This window comes from Lithobates pipiens, unplaced genomic scaffold, assembly GCF_037356315.1.
Source record: "Lithobates pipiens isolate NorthernLeopardFrog02 unplaced genomic scaffold, aLitPip1_a1.2 Scaffold_19, whole genome shotgun sequence".
NCBI lineage: Eukaryota > Metazoa > Chordata > Amphibia > Anura > Ranidae > Lithobates > Lithobates pipiens.
In genome coordinates this window covers 134722734-134750717 of record NW_027507764.1, presented here as the reverse complement: position 1 = coordinate 134750717, position 27984 = coordinate 134722734, and the positions used below count along the sequence as shown (strand labels likewise).

The following is a 27984-nucleotide window of genomic DNA, read 5'->3' as shown; positions in this document are numbered from 1 at the left end:
GCCTACTGACTGGTATGGTACAAGCTGATTGGTGCTTGGCCTTTCTCCAATCTTTAAAAAAGGGGCAAGATATATCTCTGGGAACTACAGATCAGCTAGCCTAACATCAATAGTATGCAAGCTCTTGGAAGGGATGATAAGGGACTATATATAAGATTTTAGTAATGAAAACTGTATCATTAGCAGTAATCACCATGGATTCATGAAAAATCCTTCTTGACAAACAAATCTATTAACCTTCTATGAGGAGGTGAACTGTCATATAGATGAAGGAAAACCCGCAGACATAGGGTCTGGATTTTGCAAAAGCATTTGATACAGTTCCCCGAAAATGTTTACTATACAAGGTAAGGTCTGTCGCATGGACCAAAAGGTCAGTACCTGGGTTTAAAACAGACTACAGGAGCGAGTTCAAAGTGTAGTGATAAATGGGGGGTACTCGGAATGGTCTAATGTGGAAAGTGGGGTCCCTCTGGGTTCTGTCCTGGGACTAATCCTATTTCATTTATTCATAAATGACATGAAAGATGGGATACGCAGCTAAATCTTCGTATTTGCAGATAATACAAGGCTAAGCAGGGCAATAGCTTCTCTGCAGGAAGTGGAAACATTGCAAGAAAATCTGAAAAAAGATTACGGGGTGGGCAATTACTTGGCAAATGAGGTTTAACCGGTTCCCGATCAGCGCACGTCGATGTACGTCGGCAGAATGGCACGGGCAGACATATTGGCGTACAGGTACGTCCAATCTTCAATGCCGCCCTGACAGCGCAAACTAACCAGAGTCACCCGTAACACTTATACGGTGATCACTGGTGAAAGGGTTAACTAGGGGCAATCAGGGGGTTCAAATTTTTATTAGGTAGTATATGGGGGTCCCTGGCGCTATATAAAAACCTGACGGGGAACCTAAATAACTAACTGGCTAACCAGCGTCACCAGTGACACTTATACTGTTGATCGCTGGTGAAAGGGTTAACTAGGGGCAATCAGGGGGTTAAAACCATTATTGGGTAGTATATCGGGGTACCTAGCGCTATAAAAACTTAGCGGTGAACCTTAAAAAAAAACTAGCTACCTAGCGACACTAATGCAGCGATCAGAAAAATGATCGCTTAGTGACACTGGCAAAAGGGGGTGAAAGGGTTAACTAGGGGCAATCAGGGGGTTAAAAACATTATTGGGTAGTATATCCGGGTATCTAGCGCTATAAAAACCTGGCGGTGAACCTAAAAAAATAACTAGCTACCTAGCGACACCAGTGACACTAATGCAGCGATCAGAAATGATCGCTTAGTGACACTGGCAAAAGGGGGTGAAAGGATTAACTCTAGGGGCAATCAGGGGGTTAAACCTTTATTGGGGGGTGGTAGGGGGGCTACCCTGGACCTAACACTAACTGCCCTGACAGCTTTTACTTTTACAACTGACACTGAATGCAGTGATCAGTAAATAAATGATCACTGCAATCAGTGACACTGTGACTGGGGGGAGGGGGGGGGTTGTGTACCTATGTGTTAGTGTAGTGTTTGGTGCACTTACTTTTAGTCTTCTTCTTGTAGTCCGGTCTAAAAGACCGCCCCGAGGAGAATGACATCACTTCCTCCCTGCCTGTGTATACAATACACAGTGGGAGGAAGCTTCTCATTGGCCAGGAGCGATCGAGAGGGGATGGCCAGAAAAAAAACGGCCATCCCCTCATCCCGGATCGCTCCTGCAGCGAAACAGACCGCCATATCCAGCGGGAGGGGGTCCGATCGGACCCCCCACCCGCTGGAAGGCAGGCACGTACATGTACGTGCTTGTGCCTACCGGTGCCATTGTAATGACGTACATTGGCAATACGGCGGTCCTTAAGTGGTTAAGGAGTAATAGTAGTAAAACTAGTACTATACCACATACAAGTGACAAAATGTGTAAAGATGCGTGAACCAAAATACAAGTATTAGTTCGCTAAATACACAATATATGTATAAGAGAACACAACTCTTGGTGGATATCAGTGACTAAAAATGTAAGTCCCAGCAAAAACAGTCCACATGTGTTGGGTAATTAACACGTATCAATGTTGGTCTTCCCAACGAAAAGATCAGGCAACCCACAGTTCAGTTGGACCGGGGACAACGACTTGTCTGGAGTAATTTAAGGAAAAAATAAATACTCTTACCAGAGAGAATGGACTCATCTGTCATATGACAGTGGGTCAACTGTGCTTGTAATCCCAAGTGATGTCAATCAGGTATTGCGAGTTGATGGTAGTTCACGTAAATCGCCGTGCTGTCTACGGACGCATATATATGCCCCTGTTGAAGATCTTTTGTTGTCGAAACGCGTCGGGCTTGCATTTGGCACCCCACATTGCTTTATGTTTTACTTTATTTTGTGATCACATGCTGCTTTTATGTCATGGTTTTTATGACCTTTCTTAAATAAACCCAATGGTTACCGTCTGACCTGCACCATTTGGAGCCTTTTTTTTTGAATATTCACCGCACTTGGGGTGGCACCCCAATGCAAATAACTGGACCCTGTTGACCCGGGAGACAAACGTTACAGCCAACACTGGAAGTCCGTGTAATCCGGAGACAGCGCGGCGATTTACGTGAACTACCATCAACTCACAATACCCGATTGACATCACTTGGGATTACAAGAGCAGCTGACTCACTGTCATATGACAGATGAGTCCATTCTCTCTGGTAAGAGTATTTATTTTTTCTGAAATTACTCCAGACAAGTCCTTGTCCCCGGTCCAACTAAACTGTGGGTTGCCTGATCTTTTCGTTGGGAAGACCAACATTGATACGTGTTCATTACCCAACACATGTGGACTGTTTTTGCTGGGACTTACATTTTTAGTAACTGATACCCACCAAGAGTTGTGTGCTCTTATACATATATTGTGTATTTAGCGAACTAATACTTGTATTTTGGTTCACGCATCTTTACACATTTTGTCACTTGTATGTGGTATAGTACTAGTTTTACTACTATTACTCCTTAATATTCATTTTTTATTCACTCACCAGCGCTACACTATTTGTTTCCCCACTTCTCAGCACAGAAAAAAGGGGCAGAAAAGCAAGAACGGACACAAACAGCCAGCGCAGCTCTGACAAAGCTCAGAGGGACCACCCCCTGGGTGGTGCTGTGCAGTGTTGCTGTTTTTACATGGGTTATAAGTTCTGCCTAGTCCTCTCCTGAAGTTGGTGTGATAACCCTAAGGTTAAGAATAAAAGGAGCTGTGTCCATCAATGAACGAAAGCGAAAAAGGGAAAAAAAACTATAGCGAGGAAGCAACAATTCTCCCACTCTAAAAGAATGGTCCAGCCACACCTGGAGTATGCCTTCCATTTCTGGGCTCCAGTCCTCAGGAAGGATGTGCTGGAAATGGAAAGAGTACAGAGAAGGGAAACAAAGCTAGTAAAGGGACTGGAGGATCATAGTTCTGAGGAAAGATTACAAGCACAAAACGTATTCTCTCTAGAGAAGAGACGCTTGAGAGGGTACATGATTTCAAAAGTAAAAATACCCTACTGGTGACCCCACAATAGAGAAACTTTTCTGCGAAAGGGCATTTACAAAGACTCGTGGACAGTCACTAAAAATAGAGGAAAAGCGATTTAACCAGAAACAGCGTAGAGGGTTCTTAAGGGAAAGAGCAGTAAGAATGTGGAAGAGAATTCACTGCATTGGTTTAAGTAGGGAGCATATATCATTTCAAAAAACTATTAGATAGGCACCTAAACGACCACAACATACAGGGATATACAATATTGACATAAAAGCGCACACACAGGTTGGACTTTTTTCAACCTATGTAACTATATGACGGGAACAAGCAGATCCTTCAGAGGGAATCCCGTTGGATTTTTGGCCTCAAAGTCAATAGCCCCGCGTGACTCAAAAGTTCTCAGCGATCGCCCCCATCTTCAAGGCTTTAGCTCTGGTAGATAAGAACATCTTATTTAATTGCATTATTGTACATTATTATTGGGCTTTCATTGGGCCTGTTGTGTGCATGGAGACATTTTCTCTTCTCTCTTTCATTTCACCAGCTTATTTTTTGGTAATATTTAAAATAACTGAATGTTGGTAGTTTGATGCGGTAATAGCTGGGTTTGTAATAAACACATTTTTGATCTAATCTCAGAATAAAAATAATCATGTCTGGACATAGCAAATGGCCAAGTTGGCAAATAATTGGCTAAAATTTAGTATTTGCAGTTGGATGGGGCAATAGCTGGGTTTGCAAATCCCCTTTTAAACCACCCTGTCGGTGTTCATTAGGTATAATTAAGATTTCATTTATGCTTTAATATTAGTCATTGCTTAGAATTGTATATTCATGTTATGCATTTAGGCAGTGTTGGCAACAAAGGGAAGTGCACTAGCGTGGGATACATTCACGTGATGGCTTCCTGACTCTCCCTTATTCCCACCCATTCCCAACAAGTGACCCCTGTACAGACTCTTCTAGAACAGTTTCTTTCTCCTCATCCACCTGCTGTTCTACCAGGTGGATTTTCCCATGCGCCTCCTGGGTTCTGAGGCACCTCCGCATCCTTTGATTCACTCGCTGCGGATTCGTCACTATCGGAAATGAGGGCTCTACTGCAACCGTCGAGAAGAACTCAAGCTACATCCACGGTGTGAGGTGGGGGACACCATGGTGTGGACACTAGCAGAATTTGTTTCTGCTTCAAGTGTCCAATTATGCCGTTTACCACCTTGTTTTTGCTGCATGCAATTTGGTGCATGACACTTCTCCACCCATTTCACCATGCCTTATTAAGGTGTTCTGGTCAATTAGAGGCAGATTTCTGAACCCTTCACTACACTTGGTCCAGGAGATTGTTTTCTACTCCTTGGTAAGCCATTCATTAATTTTTTATTTGCTGCTCCAGTGGATTTAAGCTTACAGTTTTTGATGCTCATTTTCCCTTACTTGGGGTTATTCAGATAGGTACTATAAACATTCCTTGGAGTATCATTTCGCTACTCTACAAGTTGATACAATACTATACCTGGGATAAGCAACAACATTACCAGGGAGGTTGTGAGGGGTTTCCCCCACGACCACGTGCTCCTGATTGATCTCCCCACTCTATGCTGCACAATGGTGGTAAATTCAATTATTCATGTGACTACAGGCACACAAATGTGAAATTTAAGTATTTTCAGCATATTTATGCTATGTTTGTGCTCATATATATTGGATGCACAGTTCTTCCAGCTTATTATTATTATTATTCAGTAGGTTAATGTCCTTTGAATTGTTCTCTACTTGTGGAGGCATTGGAGGGATCGTATATGTAGTAAGTTGCCTTACTTGATACATTTTTCTTTATACAGTACATGTTTTTATGCGCATTTATATACGTTTATGACATTTAACACTCTTTATATTTTTAGACAGTTGTTCAATCTGTTGCTCTTGAAGACCCAAGAAGTCGAAATGTGTAGGAGTACCCAAAATGTTTTGGAATCTAGAGCTTTTCCTTGAATGAAGAAACTCCTATAACCCTCTACAAACTTTACATTTACTGTTACTTTAATTTTATTAGCATCTTAAGTTTGTATTAAAATAAAAATAGGATATTGGTACTCACCGATAAAATTGTTTCTCTGAAGTACACTGACTGATACAGCTCCATTAACCACTTAATAACCGCCCTATAGCCGAATGACGGCTACAGGGTGGTTTCTTAACTCTGGGAGGCCGTCATATGATGTCCTCCCAGAATTCCGCTCTCGCGCGCCCCCACAGGACCCGGTGCATCACGGATCACGGTAAACGGCCGCTCATAGCGGCCGTTTACCATGTGATCGCTCCGTCAAATGTACCGATCGGAACAGCGGAGGGGGAAGAGATCGGTGTCAGCAGCGATGTGGGCTGCGTCTGCAGTGCCCACATCGCTGCTCACCGAAAATTAACCCCTCAATTCCCTGCAAATACCCTGCAACACCCACCAATACCCTGCAACACCCGCCAATACCGTGCAACACTCTGCAATGCTCTGCAACACCCTCCAATATCCTGCAATGCTCTGCAACGCAATACTCTGCAACGCCATACTCTGAGATACCCAGCCATAGTCGGTGATACTCTGCAATACCCAGCCATAGACACCCCCCCCTCCCGCCGCCCTCCGGTGCTTCTACCGACTCGCCAATACGATCAAATCCAGAATCTTTTTTTTTTTCAGGCTTCCCAGCTTAGAGATGAGATGCGGGGTCTTATTGACCCCATATCTCACTGTAAAGAGGACCTGTCATGCCATATTCCTATTACAAGGGATGTTTACATTCCTTGTAATAGGAATAAAAGTGATCAAAAAATTTATTTTTGGGGAAAAAAATGTCAAACTAAAATAAAGTAAAATGAACAATACATTTTTTTTTTTTTTTAAAGCGCCCCTGTCCCCATGTGCTCGCATGCAGAAGCGAACGCATACGCAAGTCCCGCCCACATATGAAAACGGTGTTCAAACCACACGTGAGGTATCGCTGCGAACGTTCGAGCGAGAGCAATAATTCTAGCCCTAGACCTCCTCTGTAACTCAAAACATATAACCAGTAAAAAAAATTAAATCATCGCCTATGGGGATTTTTAAGTAGCGACGTTTGGCGCCATTCCACGAGCCTGTGCAATTTTGAAGAGTGACATATTAGGTATCGATTTACTCGGTGTAACTTCATCTTTCACATTATGCAAAAATTGGGCTAACTTTACTGTGTTTTTTTTTTTTAAGCACAAAACAGTTTTTTTTCCAAAAAAAAGCATTCGAAAAATTGCTGCGCAAATACCGTGCGAGATAAAAAGTTGCCATGACCACCATTGTATTCTCCAGGGTGTTTGCTAAAAAAACATATATAATGTTTTGGGATTCAATGTAATTTTCTAGCAAATAAATGATGATTTTTACATGTAGGAGAGAAATGTCAGAATTGTCCTGGGTGCTCCAGAACGCCTGATGGCGCTCCCTGCATGTTGGGCCTCTGTATGTGGCCACACTGTGTAAAAGTCTCACACATGTGGTATCGCCGTACTCGGGAGTAATAGCAGAATGTGTTTTGGGGTGTAATTTGTGGTATGCATATGCTGTGTGAGAAATAAACTGATATGACAATTTTGTGGAAAAAAAAAAAAAGTAAAAAAAAAATCTTGATTTTGCAAAGAATTGTGGGAAAAAATGACAACTTCAAAAAACTCATCATGCCTCTTACTAAATACCTTGGAATGTCTTTCCAAAAAGGGGTCATTTGGGGGGTATTTGTACTTTTTCTGGCATGTTAGGGTCTCAAGAATTGAAATAGGCCGTCAGTACTTCAGGTGTGATCAATTTTCAGATATTGGCACCATAGCTTGTGGACTCTATAACTTTCACAAAGACCAAATAATATCCACCAATTTGTACTTATTTTTACCAAAGATATGTAGTGGTATAAATTTTGGCCAAAATTTATGAAGAAAAAATTACTAATCTGCTAAATTTTATAACCCAGCGGTGATTAAATACCACCAAAAGAAAAGCTCAATTTGTGTGAAAAAAAGGACAAAAATTTCATATAGGTCCAGTGTTGCATGACTGAGTAATTGTCATTCAAAATGTGAGAGCACCGAAAGCTGAAAATTGGTCTGGTTATTAAGGGTGTTTAAGTGCCCAGTGGTCAAGTGGTTAATCTTGACCGTAGGGTTATTAAGCCACCTTCAGGAGAGGACTAGGCAAAATATGTTATACATGTGAAAAAACAGAACCATGGGGGCGTTCCCTCTATTAATAACCTCTCAGCCTGCTTCCTGCAGCTCAGTACGTCAACAAGCAGCATAACGTAAGCCAATAGGAGGGGAGGGTGCTGTGTCAGTAAGGGTGAACTTCTGAGAAAATGATTTTACGGTAAAGTACAAAAATCCTATTTTCTTGTACGTTCACTGACTGACACAGCTCCGCTAATCTTGACCGTAGGAACGTCCCCAAGCAGTGTCATAACGAGGGGTGGGAACAGCAAACAAAAAACGTCACTTACAACCAACGGTGTTCCCAAACAAGGGAGTCACCATCTTAACTAACCGCATCAGAACTGGCGGTCAACAAATGCAACAGTGCATTAATACTCAAAAGTATTGATAAAAGAAAACCTTAGCGCTGATATTAATAAATATGTAGGATTACCATACAGGTATAGGAAACACCCAAATGACTAGGCTGCAACCACGTCAGTGTTCGGTTACCAAAAAAAATAAATTATATGTAATGGTGCGCTCTGGTCAACTTCCTATTACACAATTTACAACGGAAAAAACAAGGATACCAATCCTGGGACTGCTATAGGGGATATATGTTGAACACCATGCTGTGTAAAAATGCAATAATAATATGTGAATAAGCAAAAATTATATAAAGTGCAAACAGATTTATGTGCGTTAACCAAAAATACGAAAATACTAAGCACTTATCACAAAGGTGTGTGCAAACAATAATGGATGTCACTGGCGACAAACTTCCGTCGCATCCAGTACAAAGTGCTATTGTGCGAATTGCTATTCCACCTAGCTCATGAGCAGCAAAGCTACCAATCCCACCCTACAGAGCCACCAGCGCATCTGACATCTGCCCAAGGATCTCTTGACCTGGATAAGAATCTCGGCACCTTCCAATTGAGACGGAAGGCCAGGAGATGCACGTCTGGTGTGTCCCACCACAGGCACAGTAGCTCCCAGGATGTATATGGCCGACAAGGCTGGTACATGATGCTCTGCCCAATGAAGGATGTGAGCAACCTCCTGTGCTGCAGCCGAGCTTCTTGTTCCTCCTTGATGGTTGACATATGCCACCGCCATGGTGTTGTCTGACTGGATCCTGATTGGACGCCCTCGTAATCTCGTCAACCATGTGGAGAGGCATGGCCTGATCACTCGAAGCTCGAGCACACTGATCAGCAACTTGAATTCCTCCACCGACCAGAGGCCCTGGGTTGACTGTACTCCCAGTACTCCATCCCAGCCAGTCAGGCTGGTGTCCGTTGTCATCACAGTCCAATGTAGAGGTAGGAACGACTTAACGGACCAAAGTGCCGGGGACATTAGTCACCAGTGCAGGGAGTCCCTGACTGACTGGCTCACCCGAATCTGCCGATCCAGGGATAATGGAGATTTGTCCCATTTTGTCAATATCTCCTTCTGCAAGACTGGTGTGAAACTGGGCGTACGGTATCGTCTCGAAGGAGGCCACCATGAGGCCCAGGACTCACATTCAGAAGGGCAGCGACGACACCTGCGGTTCATCAATAGATTTACCACAGCTCTGAGAGTCTGCAGTTTGTCTGAAGGGAGAAAAACTTTCGCTTCCATGGAGTCCAGTAAGCTTAGGTACTCCAATCGCTGAGTCAGTATGAGCACCGACTTTTTTAGGTTCAACAGCCACCCAAATTCCTGCAGGGTTTGCATGGTGATCGCCACATACTCTTAATTCTGAGGCAGAAGATGTTCACAGGAGGAGATTGTCTAGGTAACCTACAAACACGATCCCGCGTTGTCGCTACAATGCAAAAATTGGAGCCAATACCTTGGTAAAGACTCGGGGGGTGCTGATGCCAAGCCAAACGGGAGAGCCATAAACTGCTAATGGGCTTTCCCAACTGCAAATTGTAGAAACATCTGATGCCTGAGGCATATGGGTATGTGCAGGAACGCATCCTGGATGTCCAAAGACGCCAGGGAGTCCCCTTGATGGAGAGCAGCGACTACTAAGCGAACCGATTCCATTCCTTTGAATTTTTAAAAAGCAATTGAGGGCTTTCAGGTAAAAGATTGGACGTACCCCTTCCATTTTGGAGACTACAGATTGGAGTAGAACCCCTGGAACCATTCTGACTCGCGAACAGGCACCATCACCCCGCGGCTTAGCAGGTCCCTTACCACCCCCAATAGGGCCTCCAGGCGAGCCGGGAGTAAGGGTATGCTGAAGGTGAAGAAACTGTTTTGTGGCCAAGAGAGGAACTCTACCTTGTAGCCAGAGGAAATTAGTTAGCAGACCAACTGGTCAGATAGCCGAGAGGCCCATCGGGCTGCAAACTCCCAAAGGCGACCCCACACCTGTGTGACGGGCGGTGGCAAACTTTCATGCGATAGCACTTTTGCTCGCAGGCTTGTTAGGCTTGCGGTTCCAGAGACGCTTTTATCCCTCAGAGGTCGTCCTGTCGGACTGGGAGCGTTTAGCCGAAGTCCCAAACGGACGAAAAACCCTCTTTTGAGTGGAAAATGTGGGCCCTTGCCTGCGACGTGGCTTAGTCTTCCTGGCCTGTGGGAGCAAGGTACTCTTGCCACCTGTGACATTCTTAATAATGTCATCCAACAAGACTCCAAAGAGCCGCTCACCAAGGAAGGGTAGATCCGTCAAGGCTTTTTTGAATGCCTGGTCCGCAGACCAGCATTTTAGCCAAATCAGGCACTGCAGCACCACTGCTGACACTGAAGCCATGGATAGCAGGGGAAGCGCATCTAGGGCCGCGTCACAAACATACTTAAGGCAGTGCATTAACTGGTCTGCTAGTGCCACACAGACGGGAGTAGCCTGCTGCTATTCCAATTTGCGGTGCAAAAGTTTTGCCCATTCAGTAAGTGTCTGTGACACAAATGCTGTGGCCAATACTGGTTGTATTGCTGACCCCACAACCGTAAACAAGGAACGTCTTGGCAGTAGGGTCCTTGAATGCAGGAGTCCCCTCTACAGGGATTATGGTTACTTTGTTTAACCCAGATGCTGGGGGGGGTGGTCCACGACTGGAGGAGCCGACCATATTTAAACAAGGCTCTCCTCAAAGGGGTAGCGCACGGCCATTCTTTTAGGGACCGAAAAGGTCCGTTGCGGGTTTCCCCATTCCTTGTATATGAACTTATCGAAATAAGTCAGATACGGAAAAACCTTAGGTGTATAGGCTGGCTTACGGAAACCAAAAGGGACCGCTACTTCAGCAGAGGAACCTGCTGTATCCTAAATTCTCAGGGTATCACGCACAGCTATGATAAGTGCTCCAACTAGCGCTTTGTCTTGCATGGACCCGGACAGGGACTCATCCTCACTGTCCAATCGATCCTGGTCAGCGTTATCTGAAACGACAGAGCAGGGGTCGCCAGGCTCAGCAGGGCCCAGAGCTCTCCCTGGAGAATGGGGGGGGGGGGGGGGGCAGGGGCCGCTTTTTACCACCTTTCCGCCCGCACAGGGCCTCCAACCTGGCAACGACCGTTTTAAGGACTGCCAACAAAGCGTCCAAAGGCACTACGCTGTTTGCAAACGAGCCGGTTGCAATTGCAGGGAGTTCTGGGGAAGAAACACCAATTTCTGAAATCATGCTGATCCACCTTGTCTGCCACCCTTGGGGACTTAGGACAGGTGCACAATCCCACCCTCCTAGCTGCTACAGGCTAAGGGGCCCCCACTCCAGGACTCACCACCCCGACCGAGTGCTGAACTGCTCAGTTGGTGCCCGTGTCCAGTATCAGCTCCCAGGTGTCCTGAGCGAATTACCATGCTGTTCTGAGCAACAGGGACTAGCGCTGAGCATAAAAACCACGCTGGGCTACAACAAAATGGTCGCCCTGTATAAAGGACATAATCAGAGAAAATGCCCACCGAGCTAAAGAAAAATAGCCCTTGACCATGCTATCCACTGAGGCACAACAAAAATGGCTGACAAACAACTGTACACAGTAAAATGACAGAGAAAATGGCGGCAAAACAGCGCTACGGCGATCAGCAAATGCAGACCTCCAGACACCCTGCGGGGAGACCATAGACCCCCAGGGACACAGACACCCAGCAATCTAAGGAGAGAGCCCCCCAGGGGACCCCTGGCTACCGGTACACACCCCGCTCAGCAGCCCATCATGTGGCATCCGCCACGGGGGGGGGGGGGATAGGGACAATGAGAGAAGAGAGGGACCCCCTAATCGACCTCCCAGAGAATGCCCAGCTGCTCAATCCTGCTGAGGCAGGGAGAGCTGTACTTACCATCCAGACGAGCTGGGGACATCCCATCACAGACCCACTCTCCGAGCAGTACATGGTGGCTGCTGGCCATGGCACACTCTGACAAGGACATCGGTAGTCTGGTCATGTGTGCCCCGGAGCGTTGCGCTCACCGGCCGCCCCTGGAGCCTGAGGGGCACGTCATGGCTGACCCAGCTCGTGGCTAGGATCTGCACATGCTCGAAGGCCAGGCTGGGGAGACTACAAGCATCTAGATTATCCACCCCGTCACCCAGCCGGCTGTTGATAGAGCATAGGATCTTAACATCTTGCGTAAAAAGGCAAACATTAAGCAAAAAAAATCCCAGGACCAATGGTCCCGCAGGGAGCTTAGGTCCATCTCTTTCACTAGGCAGAAAAAAACTGAGCTGCAAGAAGCACTCTGAGGGGTTATTACTAGAGGGACTGCCACCTGGGCGGAACTGTAAAGTTCTGTTTTTGCACATGTATAACATGTTCTGCCTAGTTCTCTCCTAAAGATGGCGTAATAACCCTACGGTCAAGATTAATGGAGCTGCATCAGTGAACGAAAGATGAATTATATTTATATTTTTATATATTTGTGTGGTCAGAGATGCCTCTTCAGAGAGCACAAGTTCTTATAGCTCCGGTGTGGCTGTCGTCAGGGAGCCCCGAGGACCGGTGTGGCTGTCGTCAGGGAGCCCCGAGGACCGGTGTGGCTGTCGTCAGGGAGCCCCGAGGACCGGTGTGGCTGTCGTCAGGGAGCCCCGAGGACCGGTGTGGCTGTCGTCAGGGAGCCCCGAGGACCGGTGTGGCTGTCGTCAGGGAGCCCCGAGGACCGGTGTGGCTGTCGTCAGGGAGCCCCGAGGACCGGTGTGGCTGTCGTCAGGGAGCCCCGAGGACCGGTGTGGCTGTCGTCAGGGAGCCCCGAGGACCGGTGTGGCTGTCGTCAGGGAGCCCCGAGGACCGGTGTGGCTGTCGTCAGGGAGCCCCGAGAACCGGTGTGGCTGTCGTCAGGGAGCCCCGAGAACCGGTGTGGCTGTCGTCAGGGAGCCCCGAGAACCGGTGTGGCTGTCGTCAGGGAGCCCCGAGAACCGGTGTGGCTGTCGTCAGGGAGCCCGAGAACCGGTGTGGCTGTCGTCAGGGAGCCCGAGAACCGGTGTGGCTGTCGTCAGGGAGCCCCGAGAACCGGTGTGGCTGTCGTCAGGGAGCCCCGAGAACCGGTGTGGCTGTCGTCAGGGAGCCCGAGAACCGGTGTGGCTGTCGTCAGGGAGGCTAGGACTGGTGTTTATTCTGTTACTAGAATAAAGTGACCCTATACTTTTCTTAGGGGGTTAACTTATTTATTTTTATTTTTTTCCACACACTAGGATTGCTTACACACCCATGATCACTGTAAAATCAATAATTTTAACTTTTTCATCACAGCAGCCCTCTACCGTGATCCTGAGCCAGACAGCGGCACCAGTGCCCATACATCCCTCCAGGCCATATACACTCACAGGCCATTTTATTAGGTACACCTTTTGCCGTCAGAGCTGCCTTTATTCTTTGTGGCAAAGATTCAGTAAGGTGTTGGAAACATTCCTTTAAGATTTTGGTCCATTTTGTCATGATACCATCACACAGTTGCTGCAGATTTGTTGGCTGCACATCCATGATGCGAATCTTCCGTTCCATAACATCCCAGAGGTGCTGTATTGGATTGAGATCTGGTGACTGTGGAGGCCACTGAAGAACAGTGAACTCGTTGTCATGTTCAAGAAACCAGTTTGAGAAGATTTGAGCTGTGAGACCTGGTGCATTATACTGCTGGAAAGTAGTCATCAGAAGATGGGTAGAAGAAAACACATACACAGTATTGGTATAATGTTTAGCGCTGAACCATCTGATGATAAAAATTAAAGTTTAACATTTAAATGAAAAGGCATGCATCTGCATGCTGATACATGAAGGTGCTACCATGTGAATGGTGAATGCATTAAAAAATCTGGGAGATGAACCCTAAAAAATACAGTCTAAAAAAAAAAAAGGCTCTTCATGGAGGCTGCAAAGGGAGCGAGGCAGCTTCAGGCGGAGGCTGGGGAATCCAATCACTATGAAAGAGAAAGGCAAAAAGGAAAGAGGAAAGCTGTCAAACTGAGGAGCCGCCCACGCACGCTGTCTGGACAATCCACAAGGTGGCGGAGTTGGCCTGACTAGGCATCATGTGACATCCTTCAGGATAGCCACGGCCGCGCGCCTGTGGGGGCGCACATCACGCCGATCGGTGGTGCGGTGTGTCAGTGACACATCTCTACACCGATGTAGGAATGTACACCATGGCCATTCACATATGAAAAAATTTGCACAATACATGCCAACCAGTGCCCACAAATGGGCACTGTCAACATTATGGTCCAGCTAAAAAAAATATAGGATTTTTTGTACTCACCGCAAAATCCTTTTCGCTGTAATTCACAGACTGACAGCGCCCCTCTTAGCCATTGGGTTGTTACGCCACCTATAGGAGAAGACTAGGCATTACATGTTATGGAAAACACAGAACTTTTAGTTGCGCCCAAGGGGCGGTCCCTTAGGTAACAACCCCTCAGCCTGCCATAAAGCCATCAGTACGCCAACATGCAGTATAACGTAAAGAAAAATAGGAGGGGCGGGTGCTGTGTCAGTCGGTGAATTACAGAGAAAAATAGGATTTTTAAAACCGCTTATTTGTAAAATCCTTTTCTTTGATGTACATCAGGGGACACAGAGCCATAGTAATAACTATTTGGGTTATGTCGGCATATCAGGTGCTGTACACTGGCACGCCCCTTAAGGCGTGAACTTCCCCCATATAACCCCTCCCATTACTGGGTGTCCTCAGTTTTGTAGCCAAGCAATCAAAGTGTATAAGAAGGGAGGGACCTCTGTGTCCCCTGATGTACATCAAAGAAAAGGATTTTACAGGTAAGCAGTTTTAAAAATCCTATTTTCTTTTCTTACATAAGGGAACACAGAGCCATAGTAATAACTGTGTGGGATGTCCCATAGCAATGGCAACTGGGGGGGGGGGGGGGGAGACAGAATCAAGGAAACAGGAGGCCAGAGGACTCCTACTGCAGCCTGCAGTGTATGCTGTGCCCAAAGGCAATATCCTCATGACCTTTAATACTGATTTGAAAAAAATCGAATAAACGTCTGAACCAAAGACCATTGTTGCGGTCTTACAAATCTGAGCCATAGAGGCCTGATGATGCACCACTCAAGAGGCACTAATCGCCCTGGATGAGTGTGCTCTTGATATGAGAAGGAAAAATTTTCTTCCTTAAGCTGAAGCTTGATCAATCACTTGACAAATCCATTTGGAAAATAGTGGATCCTGACGCTGCCTGTCCATATCTTGGACCCTCTGACAGTACAAACAAAACCTGTGTTTTGCGAACCTGAGCGGTCGCCCTTAAATAGATTATGATCGCTTTTACTACCTAAAGAGACTGTAGTGCTTTCTCTTCCCCAGAGTAAGGCTTCTGGGGAGAAAGAAGGAAGGATAATATCTTGGTTTAAATTAAAACCCGTTACCACTTTTGGTAAGAGTTCAGGATGAGGACATCAAATCACCTCGTCCTTATACATAATGAAATATGGCTCTTACAAGACAAAGCCGTTGGATCCAATACTCTTCTAGCAGAAGAAATGGGAAGCAGAAAAGAATATCTTTCTTGTCAAAGAACCAAGAGAATTTCTCTTAAGGTTCAAACGGCTGATTTAACAAAGCCAACAAGAGCTATCTTAAATCCTAAGGATTTAGAGGTGCCTTGATAGGGGGGAATAAACCGTGTTACCCCCTGAATAAGCTACGCACCAAGTGTGGGAAGAGGGCATAGGAAAAGACGGACATTGGCCTGGATCTGGCTCTTGATAAAAGTCAAGGCCAGCTTCATTTCAGATCCCATATGCAGGAATCCTGCCTACTGACATACCTCCTGGGGTGCCAACCCCTGGATCCATACCAAGAAACCTACGCCTTCCAGATTCTATAATAAGTGATTCTGGAAGCCGGCTTCCGGGCATTATTCAAAATAGACACTACAGAAGAACACCAGTGATCCTTTATAGAGTGGGATTCAACAGTCAAACCTATTAAACTCCTTGTCCGTAAAGTAGGATGAAATACCAGACTCCATGCAAGAAGGTTTGGCTATAATGGCAGAGTCCAAAGGACTTCAACTGCCCTCCTTATGATCTCGATAAATTCAGATCTTCTGGGACCCGCTGGGGCCACCAGAATCACCTCCTTCTGTTCCTGTTTAATCCTGTGCAGAACGCGCTGAAGTAGCAGAGCTGGAGGAAATACTCAGTGAGAACTGATCCCCTGAGAAGACTAATGCGTCTGTTCCGCCTGCTAGCGAACCCCTTGTTTGACAAAGTTGTCGACCTTACTAATGAATGTGGCCACGAATAGGTCCATGTCCAGAGTAGCCCATCTGACATATTGCTAGGAAGATGTCGTGGTAAAGAGATAATTCTCCCGGAAATTGTTGGCGTCTCAAGTAGTACACCTGAAACATTAAAATTGCCGATAGGCAGTGAGTGTTGTGTTCTGCCAAAGCTAGAACATTATTCACCACCTTTTTTTTTATTTATTTTTATGTAAGCCACCGCCTTGGCTCTGTCAGACTGAATCCTGTCAGGACAGTCCCATAATCTGACTGCCAAGACTCTGTGGCCAGATGTACTGCCTGAAACTTCCAACAAAGTTGATAGGCAAGGTCCTCTAACCTGGACCATCTCCCCTGGAAAGAATCTTCTTCCAGGGCTGCTCCCCAGCCTAGAAGGCTGGCATCTGTTAACACCTTGCAGGATAAAGATTTTCCCTCCTGCTGGATAACAACCAACAATTTAGGCTCTGACTTATGTCGGGAGCCAAGTGTATTGGAAACAAACAAGGCCTGAATCCTCTTTATTCCAGACCAACAAGATGGTGTATTGAAGCATTCTGAAAAAAAACTGCGCGTAAGGGACAGCCTTGAAGGACGCCACCATTTCCCCTAAAAATCTCCTGCAGCCAAAATGAAGGAATTTTCCTTTATCTTGATAAGTTGTATTAGTCCTACAATGGAACTGATTCATGTCTGGGGTGAGAATACCTTCTTCTGTATGGTATCTATAACCAGCCCCCAAGTAACCTCCTTGATGGTTTTAAGGAGAATCTTCCTAGTCTGAGAATCCAACCTAGAGATTTCAGATATCTACAGCTAAGATCAGACTTTGGTTTTAGATCCAAGACTGAATGATCTATTCAAAGTAGATCTTCTAATAGGCTAGGACCGCTATGCCTTGAGCCTTTAACCTGGCTAATGGAGGTGCCAGAATCTTTCAGAACACTCGTAGTGCTGTGGCTAAGCCCAGAGATTTCTGGTAAGCGGGAAACTTTGGCACATGGAGATATGCAACTCCCCTCCCTGCAGGATGGACACAGCCGATCGAATTATGAAAGGATCGGATGTTCAAGTGCCGATTCAGATCTCCGAGATCTAGAGTGGTTCTTACCTCTCTGCTTGGCTCTGGGATCTTAAAAGGTTTGAGCCAAAAAACTTTTCCACTAAGGGAATCTCTGATATCACCGACTAGGATAACAGCTGATCCAGAGGCCAGAAAGAGACACTTCTCTTTTTTTTTATTTTTTTTTTCTGGAACCTTAGGAGCATTCTTTGAGGAGACGGACACTCTTGCATAAGACTGCCGCATCAGCAACCCCAAGGACCCCACAAGTAGCACACAAACAGGACCCGAACCCCGGACCCTCGGATCGAAAGCCGGCCGGGCCATCCGGGCTCTTGAAACTCCAGTTGTAACCTAGAGGAAAAAAAAAAAAAACGCAGAAATCACTCTGATCTTAACATTGTTCCTGCCAGACTTGGAGAATCGCAGGACTTCTCCCCTCAATCAAACAAGTGGGGTGCTCCTTCATGAGAAGGCCTTAGCATTCTGCTTCATGGGCTTTCTGCCCCCAAGATCCTGGTGCTGCCCCTGGGAACTTTCTCCTGAACCTGACGATTGAGACCGTCGAGACTGCCTAAAGGCAGATACCCCAGGCATAGGAGAGGTTGCATGATTAAAGTATAACTGTTTGAACCTCCTTTTACTGGTAAAGAGAGCTTTACCCCATTTGGATGTACTTATCCACTCTAAAAAGTCGTACCCGAGCAAGTGACACAGACTGGCTAAGGGTTTTCACCTAGTGCTTCGGCTGACCAATATCTCGGCCACGGACCTCTGCAAAAATGGTCCAAGTATAAGGCTTAAATGATTGTGTCTCACGGATGTTATGAAGGACCCAATGTGTCAAATACACCAGCCCCTTGTCGGGCCTGCTGATCAGGCAGAACTTTCAAGTATCTCACACCTGTTCCTTAAACCCTTGGAGTCCACAATCCAATGCATTGGCGTGACTCAAAATGTGCTCCACCACAATAGTGGAGCAGATGTTAAGGGGTTAATGGACTGAGCTACTCCAATTGCAGCCAGAACTGCAAAAGACATCTTGTCTTTAAAAGGAAAATCCAACCTTAACTTGCTGGATCCTTTAACATCAGCGCATTATCCACTGGACACGCGAGACTCTGCTCACTGAGTTGATTACAGCATTAATAGCTGGAACCCCCCCATTTCAGACTGCAGCTCTGCTCGTGTAGCTTAAAATACTTCCTCCACGTGTGGCCGGTGTCTAACGCAGTTTATCCACGCCCCCCACACGAAAACGGCCCCTTTCAACTAGGGAAGTGCGGGGGTGTGTTAAAACGGCCGCGATTTGCCCCAAAGAAAAAAAGGCAGCGGGCTGGCATCCAAAGGAACAAAAAACACCACTCTGGAGGCTCAGGGAGTGATCAGACCCCCCCCCCCCTTTCATACCGGAGGGCCCGAGCTGGCTTGAACGGAGAGGAGAGAGAAAGCTTCTGCCGTTTCCAGCGTCAGAATGGTGAGTGCTCAATACAGCCTTCAGTGGTGACACAGACATGACATGACAACATAAATACATGGAAGGAGAGAATCCTTTCAGAAAATCTCCCCTACCTTTCCGCTGCAGGGCTTTATCAGAGATAAAAAGCCCAATCTTCTCCCTTCACTGTAGGCTCCAAGACCTTGAAACTAAACCTTCAGGAACAGGGGTACACTGTAATCCCGCAATCCTGGACCTGTGAGCAGACCCTGCCAGTAAACTTTTATTAGCCTCACTACCAAAAAGTACTCGATCCCAAGGCACAGCTTAAAAGCATTTGCAGGCAAAACCTCGTGTCTTCGGATGACGAGGCCCGGGTACCGCACATTTAGTCTGTTACGGAGACATCAGAATGGATCCGGTCAGGATGGCTGGCTCGCATCAAAGGACTACTACCCGTGAAGCTCAGTACACATCCTTACACGTGCCCAACACCTTAGACACTGGCGAAAAAACGGACTCCTCCCAGTAACGGGAGGGGTTATATGGGGAAGTTCACGCCTTAAGGGGCGTGCCAGTGTCCAGCACCTGATATGCTGATATAACCCACATAGTTATTACTATGGCTCTATGTCCCCTGATGTAAGAAGAGGATTTTACGGTGAGTACTAAAATCCTTTTTTCTCTCATATTCACCGACTGACAAAGCTCTTATCTTAGCCATTGGGGCGTCCCCAAGCAGGCGTGGGAAAACAGCATAAAAACCTCATCCACCATGGCAAGAGGAAAATAGTATAACTTTACCCACAAAAAGGACAGCTTGTGGAAAAACCACCACAAAAAAATAAATAAAAAAAAAAACAGGTGCTCCTCAACCGAGAGATCCTACCTTCAAAACCGCACCAAAAACTGTGCTAACAAATACAACAGTGCATTAACTTAAAAGTTACTGCGTTTTTGTCCAAAAAAACAGGAAAAAATAAAAAATGGTCTACACAATTACAACTATACAGCATATATGCACTGACATCTACCTTATAGAACTTTGTAAACGTGTGGACAGGCGACCAGGTTGCCGCCTTACACCCTTGAGCGACAGACGCTTGATGTCAGAAGGCCCAAGACGTTCCGACTGCCCGTGTGGAGTGGGGCGTGACCGGAAAGGGGGGCACATGCCCCTTCAAGGCGTAGGCTTGTACTACAAATCTGTCTGATGCACCTAGAAAAAGGTGGCCGATGAGACTGCCATGCCTTTCTTTGGACCAGCCACCGAAACAAAAAGGGAGTCTGACTTCTGGAAGGGAGCCGTGGCAGACAAATACACCTTCAGAGCTCGAACCACGTCCAGAGCATGAAGGGATACTTCCTTAGGATGTGTCGGTTTAGGACACAGAGATGGTTACACAATGTCCTCATTGATGTGAAAAGCCGAGACCACCTTCGGCAGAAAAGACGGTTGCAGACGCAACACCACCTTATCCTTGTGGATAACCAGATATCCGGCAAATCGCCCCAAGGCCGCCAGTTCCGAAACGCTCTTGGCCATTGTGATGGCCACTAGAAAGATCACTTTCTGGGAAACAGTCAACAGAGGGATCTCGCTGATATTTTTAAATGGCGGTTTCTGCAGCGCCGATAACACCAGATTCAGATCCTACAGAGGTAACTGTGGACACACCGGAGGAACATGCCGGACCCTTTGGACAAAAGTACTCACTAGAGACAGACGCCAGGGGTCACTGGAAAAAAAAAAAGACAGCCAAAGCTGATATTTGTCCATTAATGGTGCTTAAGGCCAATTTCTAGTCTACTCCTTGCTGTAGAAACAGATTGACCTATGCCACTGCAGTAGTGTTGTCTGACTGGATCCCGATCGGACGCCCTCGCAGTCTTATCAACCATGTGGAGAGGCATAGCCTGATTGCTCTCAGTTCAAGCAGATTGATCGGCAACTTGGATTCATCGGTCGACCAGAGGCCCTGAGTCGACTGAACTCCCATTACTCCACCCCAGCCGGACAGGCTGGCATCCGATGTGATCACCGTCCAATTTAGAGGTAGGAACGACTTCCCGGACTGAAGCACCGGGGACCTCAGCCACCAGATCAGGGAATCCTTGACTAACTGGCTCACCTGGATCTGTCGATCCAGGGACAATGGAGATTTGTCCCACTTTGTCAAAATCTCCTTCTGCAACTGGGCATATGGTACTGCCTCGAAGGAGGCCATCATGCGTCCCAGGACTCGCATACAGAAGCGAAGCGACGTCCACTTGCGGTTCATCAGCAGTTTTACCGTGGTTCGGAGAGTCTGCAGCTTGTCTGAAGGGAGAAACACTCTCGCTTCCCTGGAGTCCAGCAGCAAGCCTAGGTACTCCAAAACGCTGAGTCGGTACTATCACCAACTTTTTTAGGACACCAGTTTCTGAAGCCATGATTACCCTACCCCTGTCTGCCACCTGAAGGGGACTTAGGACAGTTATAGTCCCACCCTCTTTACTGCTGCTGGCTGAGGGGCTCTTTCCCGCAGGACTCACAACCCTGAAAGGTTCTGCTCTATCCAGCAAGTATTGGCCATGTTCTCTGACAGCTCCCAGGTGGAGGAATACGCTCTGTGTCATTCAAAGCTGCTGCTAATGGCACTGAAACCACTATGCAATGTGCGCAGGCTAAAGAAAATGGCCGACCAGTGTCCAGCATAAGGACATAAAGCACTGGGAAAATGGCCGCCAGATTACAGGAACACATGCGGTCTCTAGAGAAGCTGAAAAAACATGCTTGGGCTTCTAGAAAATGGCAGCCGGCATCCAGTATAAGGACAAATCACAGGGGAAATGGCTGCTGAGACACAGGAGAGCATGCTTTCCTTGCCCATACCTAAGATGGCCTCTGACACTGAAAAAAACATGAGACAGAGCTAGAAAGCAGTTATCAGCGCTGCAGAGATCACAGGCATCGGCAAGGACATGAAAAAACCCACTCAGGACACAGCCAGCCAGTGCAGCCCCCCCCCCCCTCCCCGGAGAGCCCCTGCACAGGAGACACACACACACACACACACACTGCTAAGCAGCCACACGCAGCATCCCCCAAGGGGGGAGGGGGAGATAGGGACAGGAAGAGAAGAGAGGGAGGTGAGGGACCCCTGAATCGACCTCCCAGGGAATGCCTAGCTGCTCAGCCCCACGAGGCAGGGAGAGCTGTACTTACCAGTCCTGAAGAGCTGGGAGACATTCCATTACAGACCAACTCTCTGATCAGTACAGGGTGGCTGCTGGCCTCGGCACACTGACGCAGACATCAGTAGCCCGGTCATATGTGCGCCCCGGAGCATAAAAGCTCACGACCGCCTCTGGAGCTAAGGTACATTGTGGCCAGCCTATCGCGTAGCTGCGACCTGCACATGCTCGCTGGCCGGGCAGGGGAGACTACAAGGATAACAGTATTCAGCCTGTCACCCAGCCGGCTGTTGATAGCAGATCACAGGATCTTTCATCTTACGCAACAAAGTTTCTGCAGAAAAAAAAACATGGACCGATGGACCCGTCAGGGTTCCTAGGTCCTTGTCCTTTACTAGGCAAAATAAAACTGATGGCTGCATGGCAGGCTGAGGGGTAGTTACCTTGGGCGGAACTAAAAGTTGTGTTTTCCATAACATGTAATGCCTAGTCTTCTCCTAAAGGTGCATTACAACCCAATGGCTAAGAGAGGAGCTGTGTCAATCGGTGAATATATCAGTGTCCATCCATGCCAGTGCCCATCCATGGCAGTGCCCACCTATCAGTGACCAACTGTGCCACCTATCAGTGCCACCCATAAGTACCCATCATTAGTGCCCATCAGTGCCGCATATCATTGCCCATCAATGCCACCTCATCGGTGCCACCTTATCAGTGCAGCCATATCAGTGCCCGTCATTAAAGAAAACTTACTTATTTACAAAAAAAATTAACAGAAACAAAGAAAAATCTTTTTTCCAAAATTTTCGGTCTTTTTTTATTTGTTGCACAAAAAGAAAAATCGCAAAGGTCAACGAATGCCACCAAAAGAAAGCTCTATTTTTGGGGACAAAATGATAAAAAAAATTAATCACCGCTGATAAAGGCGTGATCGTGCCTTCGAATCGGTTTCTGACTGGCCAGACAGCATGTGGCTGTTTGTATCCCCAGTTTCACGGCTTTGGACCACTCCCATCAAGAGGCACAAAGCCAGTGTCTCCCGAAGCTCCAGCTGCGGCTAATACATGGCGCTCGTGGATGTGTCAATAGAGACCTCCCTCCCAGCTCTCAGCAGTTCTAAAACTCTAAAAGTGCTCCGCAGTTCATGCAAGTTTTTAGTGTTATTTTTCACCCTTCTACTGAATAAATTCCTAGGCTGCTTAAAGGATTGGCTTGGCGCTTCTCTCTCCTCTTTTTGCCTTTTTAAATCATAAGATGGGTACACTGTACAATACTCAGGTAGGCCGTGGCATTTAACCACTTGCTTACTGGGCACTTAAACCCCCCTCAGTCCCAGACCAATTTTCAGCTTTCAGCGCTGATGCACTTTGAATGACAATTGCGCGGGCATACAACACTGTACCCAAATGAAATTTTTATAATTTTTTTCCCACAAATAGAGCTCTTTTGGTGGTATTTAATTACAGCTGGCAGTTTTATTTTTTGCTAAACAAAAAAAGATGCAAAAAAAATAAAAAATCATGTTTAGTTTGTTATAAAATTTTGCAAACAGGTCATTTTTCTCCTTCATTGAAGTGCGCTGATGAGGCGGCACTGATAGGCTGCACTTGTGGGCACTGATAGGCTGCATTGGTGGGCACTGATAGGCACAGATAAGGCGGCACCGATGGGCACAGATAAGATGGCACGGATGGGCGGCACAGATGTGTGGCACAGATGTGCGGCACGGATGGGTGGCACGGATGGGTGGCACTAAGGGGCACTGATAGGTGGCACTGATGGGCACTGGTAGATGACACTGATGGGCACGGATATGTGGCACTGGGGTGCAGCACCTTTGTTGAGGCAGATTGTGGGCACTGCTGGGTGGCACTGTGGGCACTGCTGGGTGGCACTGACGGGGGCACTTATTTTTTAATTATGTTTAGTGATGAGGGGGCAGGTGGGCACTGGCAGGGCACGGATATGTGGGGTGCAGCACCGTTGAGGCAGATTGCGGGCACTGATGGGTGGCACTGACGGGGGGCACTTATTTATTGATTAGGTGGCACTGGCAGGGGGCAGGTGGGTACTGGCAGGGCTGGCCGAGATCGGGACTGATGTTCCGATCACGGCCGCCGGTGATCGGCTCTTTTTTTCTCTCCTTGCGCTGACAGCGCGAGGAGGAATAATAGCCGATTACCGGCTCCGTTATATCACATGATCAGCTGTCATTGGCTGCCAGCTGATCACGTGATAAGGGGTCGGGATCGACCCCTTGCTCGGATCGGTGATCAGGGCGAGTCTCAGACTCGCCGATCCCAGAGCGCGCCCCTCAGGCCTCTCGTGCACGGGACGTCAATAGACGTAGTCCCGGCAAAGGAGATCCGCGCTGTAGCCGTCATTCGGCTATAGCGCGGGTCTCAAGTGGTTAAACAATGCTCAATTGGTACCAAGAAGCCCAAAGTGTACCAAAAAAAAAAAAAATCTAAAACCGTTGATGCAAAGAAGGACTATTCATGCTTTCACATTGTTTACACCAAATTCTGATCCCATCTCAATTTTGCAGCCGAAATCAAGACTCATCTTACCAGGCAACGTTTTTACAATCTTCTGTTGTCCAATTTTAGTGAGTCTGTGTGAATTGTAGCCTCAGTTTCCTGGTGTGGTCTTATGCTGCTGTAGCCCATCTGACTCAAGGTTCAATCTGTTGTGTGTTCAGAGATGGCATTCTGCATACCTTGGTTGTAACAAGTGGCTATTTGAGGTACTGTTGCCTTTATCTTGAACCAGTCTGCCCATTCTCTTCTGAGCTTTTGACATCAAAAAGGCATTTTCATCCACACAACTGACACTCACTGGATATTTTCTCTTTTGGATCATTCTCTGTAAACCCTAGAGATGATTGTGCATGAAAATTCCAGTAGATCAGCAGTTTTTGAAATGCTCAGATCAGCCAGTCTGGCACCAACAACCATGCCACCTTCAATGTCACTTAGATCCCCTTTCTTACCCATTCGTATGCTTGGTTTAAACTTCAGCAAGTCGTCTTCACCACATCTAGATGCCTAAAGGCACTGAGTTGCTGCCATGTGATTGGCTAATTAGCAAATTGCGCTACAAGCAATTGAACAGGTGCACCTAATAAAGTGTCCGGTAAGTGTATTATAAATAAATATAAATATATATATATATATATATATATATACACATACATACATACATACATACACACACACACGCTCACGATTTTGTAAATATTTTATTACATCTTTTCATGTGAAAACACTTTGCTACAATGTAAAGTAGTGAGTGTACAGCTTGTATAAGTGTAAATTTGCTGTTCCCTCAAAAAAACTCAACACATGTCTAAACCGCTGGCAACAAAACTGAGTACACCCCTATGTGAAAATGTCCAAATTGGGCCCAAAAGTGTCAATTTGTGTGGCCACCATTATGTCCCAGCACTGCCTTAACCTTCTTAGGGGGGGGGGGGGGGCATGAAGTTCACCAGAGCTTCACAGGTTGCCACTGGAGTCGTCTTCCACTCCTCCATGACAACATCATGGAGCTGGTGGATGTTGGAGACATTACGCTCCTCCACCTTCACTTTGAAGATGCCTCACAGATGCACAATAGAGTTTAGGTCTGGAGACATGCTTGGCCAATCCATCACCTTAACCCTCAGCTTTTTTAGCAAGGCAGTGGTAGTCTTAGAGGTGTGTTTGGGGTTATGTTGGCATGTTGATCATGGTCTGCTTCAGTATGTCTCAGTACATGTTGGCATTCATGGCTCCCTCAATGAACTGTAGCTCCCCAGTGCCGGCAGGACTCATGCAGCCCCAGATCATTACACTCCCACCACCATGCTTGACTGTAGGCAAGACACACCAGTCTTTGTACTCATTTGGTTGCTGCCACACATGCTTGACACCATCTGAACCAAATACGTTTTTATGTTGCTCTCAGACCACAGGACACAATTCTAGTAATCCATGTCCTTGGTCTGCTTGTATTCAGCAAACTGTTTGCGGGCTTTCTTGTGCATCATCGTTAGAGGCTTCCTTCTGGGATGACAGCCATGCAGACTAATTTGATGCAGTGTGCGGCATATGGTCTGAGCACTGACAGGCTGATTTCCCCCCACTCCTTCAACCTCTGCAGCAATGCTGGCAGCATCCATACATCTATTTCCCCAAGACTACCTCTGGCTATGACGCTGAGCATGTGCACTTAACTTCTTTGGTCGATCGTGCCGAGGCTTGTTCTGAGTGCAACCTGTCCTGTTAAACTGCTGTATGGTCTTAGAAGCTCAGTTTCAGGGTCTTGGCAATCTTATAGACTAGGCCATCTTTATGTAGAGCAACATTTTTTTTCAAATCCAAACAAAGTTCTTTGCCATGAGGTGCCATATTGAACTTCCCAGTGGCCAGTGTGAGAGACAGAGATGACATCAAAATTTACCACACCTGTTCCCCATTCACCCCGGAGACCTTGTAAAACGAGTCACATGACACTGGGAAGGGAAAATGGCTAATTGGGACATTTTCACTTAGGGGTGTACTCACTTTTGTTGCCAGTGGTTTAGACATTAATGGCTGTGTGTCGAGTTATTTTGAGGGGACAGAAAATTTACTCTGTTTTTCAAGCTGTACACTCACTACTTTACATTGTAGCAAAGTGTAATTTCTTCAGTGTCACATGAAAAGATAGAATAAAATATTTACAAAAATGTGAGGGGTGTACTTACTTTTGAGAGATACTGTATGTATATTAACCATACCAGGCACTTTCCTATCTTCCTTCCCAGGACAATTTTCAGCTTTCAGTGCTGTCGAACTTTGAATGACAATTTTGTGGCCATATTACACTGTACCAAAACTACATTTTTATCATTTTCTTCCCACAAATAGATCTTTCTTTCGGTGGCATTTGATCACCACTGGGGTTTTCATTTTTACTAAAGCTAAAAAAAGATGGAAATGGATGGAATCCCTGTCAGCGCAAACAGAGGGAAGTCGTTTAGCAGAACTTCCTGGTTCACTCTGTGATCAGCTGTGATTACAGCTGATCACATGGTAAGGAGCCTCCGTCAGAGGTTAATTACTACGATCAGAGATGCAGTGTGTCAGAGTGAGACACAGCACCACTGATCGCTGTGCTGCACTAGCCTGCGGGTGTGCACTGGCATGTTATCCTGCTGGACGTCATGACACCCAGTCAGAATAAGTGAACCATCCCCTGGCCGTCATTCTGCTATAGAAAAAAAAATGAACACAACAATTAGCTTTCCTATAAACTTATCCTAATATTAAACACTAACCACTTACCATACCTTGCCAACCTCAATTGCCCAAGCATGGTTTCATTAAAGTAAAAAATTCTATGGCCTTTCATATCTTAAATGTCTAACAAAAAACATGAATCTGTGTGGTCATGTTTTATGATCAAATATGTAGGCATCATTAACACATAAAAGCAAGTGGTAGTAGTCACCAAATACAATAAGCCTGCATAATATTAATATATTAGTGTGCTATGTACACTGTACCTTCATATCAAGATGCATCTTCTGCAAATGCATTTCTAGCTTTCTAATCTTCTGCAACAAGCTCTCTTTTTCATCCTTCAGTAGCTTATTTTCATCCTTCAGCAGCTTATTTTCGTCCAAATTCCTCTGATCAATTTTAAGGCCATTTAATTCAGGAGAAATTCTGAAACAAAAAAAATATGATTTTTTGTACTCACCGTAAAATCCTTTTCTCTGTAATTCACTGACTGACAGTTTGTAGTATATCAATTTTTTATTATTGGTATTTCTCGTATATTCACCAACTGACACAGCTTCTCTCTTTAGACCATTAGGTTGTTATGCCACCTTCGGGAGCGGCTTAGGCATTACATGTTAACATG

At 46.3% G+C, this 27984-nt stretch overlaps 1 protein-coding gene across 1 annotated transcript in view; it reads right to left on the bottom strand.

The window, feature by feature from the left end:
• The window catches only part of STK31 (serine/threonine kinase 31), a 661901-nt gene that overhangs the window by 376647 nt on the left and 257270 nt on the right, over positions 1-27984 (bottom strand). The window contains exon 8 of the mRNA XM_077491295.1: positions 27623-27785. Coding sequence (XP_077347421.1) covers positions 27623-27785 — 163 coding nt within the window. The remainder of the gene's footprint in view (positions 1-27622; positions 27786-27984) is intronic.